This window comes from Trichechus manatus, unplaced genomic scaffold (genome assembly GCF_000243295.1).
Source record: "Trichechus manatus latirostris isolate Lorelei unplaced genomic scaffold, TriManLat1.0 scaffold00249, whole genome shotgun sequence".
Classification (NCBI taxonomy): domain Eukaryota; kingdom Metazoa; phylum Chordata; class Mammalia; order Sirenia; family Trichechidae; genus Trichechus; species Trichechus manatus.
This window is the reverse complement of record NW_004444185.1, coordinates 870,463-875,450: the sequence shown is the minus strand read 5'-3', so window position 1 is coordinate 875,450 and position 4,988 is coordinate 870,463. Positions and strand designations below refer to the sequence as shown.

The window sequence follows — 4,988 nt, the reverse complement described above, 5'->3', positions numbered from 1 at the left end:
ACATACTTTGGACATGTTATCAGGAGGGACCAGTCCCTGGAGAAGGACGTCATGCTTGGTAAAGTAGAGGGTCAGCAAAAAAGAGGAAGACCCTCAACAAGATGGACTGACACAGTGGCTGCAACCATGGGCTCAAGCATAGCAAGGATTGTGAGGATGGTGCAGGATGAGGCAGCGTTCCATTCTGTTGTGCATGGGGTCGCTGTGAGTGGGAACCCACTCGGCACCTAACAACAACAGGTTAACATAGGAAGGTGAGAGACTGCATGTGGGCAGTGCCCTGGGTCATCGAGAGGAGGAGTTGGTCAGGGCCGGGCAAGGCTGCTGAGTCACAATAAGTGTTTTCCAAACACAAACAGGTCAGGGCGCTTGCCCTCGAGGGACATTCCTGCAGAAAAGGAAGAAGCAATTGGGACTAGTTCGAGGAAAGGATACAACGGCCTATGGAAGCGGTAGGGGTGACAACAGACTGGAGTTCCATACAGATGACCTCACTTCCTGTGGTCTTAGGTGTCACCACCCAGTGACGCCTCCCCGGGGCCACCTCCACACACGTTCTAGACTTTCCTTGCTTTATTTTTCCTCTTGTTGGTGATGGTGTTGTTAGGTGTCCTCCTGACTCATAGCGACCCTACAGAGCAGAGTGGAACTGACCCACAGGGTTTCCAAGGAGTGGTTGGTGGATTTGAACTGCTGACCTTTTGGTTAGCAGCTGGAGCTCTTAACCACTGCGCCACCAGGGCTTCCTATCCTCATCTAACACATATTATTTTAGTTATCTTGTTGACTGTCTATTCCCCCACTGGAATGTAGGCCTGGAAGGCAGGGACTTTGCCCTGTTTTTGGCTGTATTGTATCCCAAAGCCCTAGAACAGAACCTCCACTGAGTTCATCTTTGCTGAAAGATGAATGAGGTTTTTCAACTTTTAACCCAACTGCCACATAAGATGGGCGTCTACCCTCTGCTCCCGGCAGGGTGGTGTAGACAGCAACAGACAGGAATCAACCTGGATGTCCGTCAGCGGGACCTGTTAGCTAACGTAGGGAACACACGGAGACTCGGAGATGAGGCTGCCGCAAAAGAAACCAGGTAGATGAAAGGTACTTAAAATGCAGTCCACAGACCTCTGATCACTGTTTTCATAATATGAAGACATCATCTGCCTTTTTCAATGTGTTGACATTAAAGAAATTTGCAGGAACGTAAAACAGTGCCTCTCTTCTCACGGATACTATTTACATTAACATGTAACAGGTTTATCATTATTTTTTAAATAACAGATTTTTTGAGACATAATTCACATGCCATAAAATTTGTCTTTTTGAAATATACAGTTCAGTGGTTTTGGGTACACAGTATATTCCCAGGCTTGCGTAACCATCACTACTCTCCAATTTTTGAATATTTTCAGTCAAATGAGGGACTGAGCAAAGAAGCTTTTAGAATGAGTACCTGGTAATTAAGTGCTTAGTATTCTTAAAGGTCAAAATCTTTTCGTCTACAGCAAATAAAGTCCTGAGATTTTGAAAGAAGCTGGCGATCCAAAAATTGGCAGGAGGGAAGGCCTGTGGGGATGGAAGCAGCCTCAGGTTTCTGCTTACTTGGAAGGCTCTTTCTTTTCTGGAATTTAGTGTACTCAGACTTCTCTTTGTCTTTAAATAAAAATCTGGCTTGTAGAACAGCACTTCCCAGAGGGCCCTGAGACCTGTGCTAACCCATCTGGGTTGAAAGACGTATCTTCTCTTGTCCAGATGCCGTAAAATAGACTAGAATAGACTCATTCCTGAACGGGTTTTCAGGGAGAGGGCTGGCAGACTGTATCTTCCAAAGATGGCTGCTACAATATATATCCCATCTCACATGCTGTCCTTACATGTGATGTTGATACTCCTCTGTTGAGAGGTGGGGTCTGTGTTCCTTCTCCTTGAGCTCAGTTATGTGACCTCCAAGACTAGACCATAAAAGGTAATACAACTTCTACCTGACTCTTGGGATGCCTGTTCTTAGGACCCAGCCGCCATGTTGAGAGGAAGCCCGAGCCATATGGAGAGGCGCCTTGTAGGTGTTCCAGTGGTATCAGCCGGCATCAACTGCCAGACGTAAGAGGGAATGAGTCTTCTGATGATGATTCCTGCCCCTAGTCTTGGAGTTGTCCCCTACTGGCTCTGAGGGGATTACAGAGGAGCTTTCCCCAGGAAGTTATGCCTAAATTGCAGATTTGTGAGCAAAACAAATGCTGTTGTTGTTTGAAGCCATGGAGTTTTGGGATGGTTTGTTACACAGCAAAAGAAAACTGAACAAGTCCTGGAGCTAAGACACTGATTTGATTTTTTCCTGTGTAATGGGGAACCTCCTTTAGCCACCCCACAGGAATGTTAGTGAGATCAATGAGCTCATGGGATGACGGGAGACAAAACGCTTTCACTTTCTCTGCAGCTAAAATGTCTACCTTCCCGTACCTCTTCATTGTAAAGTATAATATTTATTTTCTGATTAGAATAGCTTTGTATATTCATTGTAGAAATTTCATAAAAACAAGAACTAAATAAAAGAATGAAAATGATCTGAGCTCCTAGCATTTACAACGGTCAATAATTTGGACTATTTCCTTTTAGTCTTTTTTCTGTGCATAGAAATTTAGTTTACAAAACACGGGTCACATTTGCACAGTGATGTGATACTGGTTAAGCATCCACCAAATAGGTTTTGAGTTCCTTGCCAAGTACCCAGCTGGACTTTGGAGAAGGGAAGCTGGAGAGCAGTGCCTTTTCAGCATCACGGTGACTGTGACCCACCTGAGATACTCAGACTTCATCCTAGGGGTGGCCAGGTGTTACCTGGTGAGCAGAATGGGCATCTGTACCTTTGCCGCCTGGGCTGTGCCCAGCTTAGGAGGTGCTCCATCCCTGCCCCCCACCAACCTCAGTGGCAGGGAAGCTGAGCTGGGCACCTGGTGGGCACAGCCCCCATCTCACAGAGCACGTGAGATGGGATATATATTGTTGCAGCCATCTTTGGAAGATACAGTCTGCCAGCCCTCCCCATGAAAACCCCTTCACCTGCCCATTGCAGATGAGGCGCTTTTTGATTGTCCCCCAGGTGACTGTTTTCATTACACAGGCGCATTATACAAACATCGCTTCATCGTTTGGAAATAACGTAAGTGAAAAAGTTACATTGCATTCAAAATCCACTCTCATTCACACAAGAATTTTCAACATTATATTCACCAATGGAAGAAAAGGAAGAGCCCTTAGAATCTTTAAGTACAGCTTGAACTGTTATCAATTTTAAAATGGAAAAAAAAGCATTAACATTTTTATGACCAAAAATAAATAACATTAAAAAATTATTACCTACTTGTGTAAAGTTTTTTGTTAAAAGGGTCTATTAAATTTTTAAACTTTTTTGTGAAATATGTCACAATGTGTCACAATATGTCACATACATAAGGGGTTCCACACAAAGGTACAGCTCCACGATTTAACGCAAAGCCATTCCCCGGGTCAGGAAGGCTATCGCCCTGTGAGGTATTTGAACGGCTCCAAAAAAACCCGAACACCAAGCCATTGTCATCGATTCTGACTCACAGGGACCCCATAGGGTTCCCGAGGCTGTAAATCTTCACGGAAGTAGACTGCCACATTTTTCTGCCGTGGAGCCGCTGGTAGTTTTCGAACTGTCGACCTTTAGGTTAGCAGCCGACCGCCTTAACCACTGCATCATCAGGGTGCCTCAAGACTCCTTGGGTATTGCCACTTGAAGCCTAAAAGCCACTTCAAGCAAAGCCACTTGGAGAAAAAAGGCTGTTTTAGCAGGAGTAAGGCAACTTGAAAATTTTTTATTTTATACTTTAAAAAAATCTAATTATTTTCTAGCATCTTTTTAAAAATCATATATATATATATATATATATATATATATATTTCATCAGGCCCATACAGAGGGCCTGATTTCCTCCGGTCCCCGCCTGCTCTCCACATGATCATCTTCTGTCGCGCTAAAGGCTGGTCCCTGGTGTCAGGCGCCGGGTGACAGACCCGCCCCGGCCATCAGCACCCGACACGGTCAGCCCCGAGCCGGCCGGGCAGGGGCAATCCTGTGTTTACAAGGCTCTCCGCGTCCGGCTGATGTAACAACCACCACCATCAGCCCTCCTCCGGGAACACGACGAGGCACTTGTTTTTACCGGCTTGTTCAAAATGCTGATTTATTTATTTTCAACTTCCTTTTCTTTTCCCTCTTGTGTTTCACAGAAACAAGCCGGGGCGCTTGAAGCTGCGCTGGTCCCTTACCCCAAGGAGATTTTGAAAACGGGGCAGCCCCGAGTTTGCTCGCTTGCTCTCTCACTCACTTTGTTTTTAGTACTTTTTTGGGGAAACACTAATTTCTTTTCAAAGTACGTCCTAGAGCCCCCACTTCAGCAGCCCCCACCCCGCCCCGCGCTCCCTGCGAACAGCTCCCTCCCTTGGGACCGCTAGGTGCCACCCCGGGGCACTCGCCTGCCCCCTAGCCCGTCCCGGGCCGCGAGCGCCTCCAGAAATGAACCGCCCGAACGGTCGTGAAACTTAGTCCCACTACCATTTCCCCAGGGCTCCCCGGGCTCCCCTGGACCGAGGCGCGGGGCCAACGTCAGCGTTAATTCGAGGGTCCCCGCCGCGTCCCGGGGGCGGGGGGCCAGGCTCCCTAGGGGCTGCAAGGCGGGGGAGCAGGCCGGGACCCCCAGGGCGCGCTGTCCCGGCACCTGTGGCCTGGGCGGGCGAGCCTTGAGCCGGCGCCTCCTTAAAGCCGCCGCCCCGCCCCGTCCCGCCCGCTGCCGGCGGAGCCTCCAACAGCCCTCGCCCGCCGAGTCTCCGCCGCGCCGCGAGCCAGGAGGAGTTGCCGTCCGCTCCCCGCGCCCGCTCCGCGTCCCGATCCCCGCCATGGCCAGCGAGGAGCTGGCGAGCAAGCTGCAGCGCAGGCTGCGGCGGGCCGAGGGGGAGGATCC

The 4,988-nt window shown here is 48.8% G+C and overlaps 1 protein-coding gene across 2 annotated transcripts in view; it reads left to right on the top strand.

The window, feature by feature from the left end:
* The first annotated feature begins 4,923 nt into the window (after positions 1-4,923).
* Positions 4,924-4,988, top strand: part of EFHD1 (EF-hand domain family member D1) — a 36,893-nt gene continuing 36,828 nt past the window's right edge. Inside the window, exon 1 of one of the 2 annotated variants that reach the window (XM_023724466.1) lies at positions 4,924-4,986. In XM_023724466.1, the coding sequence (XP_023580234.1) occupies positions 4,924-4,986 (63 nt within the window). The other variant, XM_023724467.1, reaches the window with a different exon arrangement.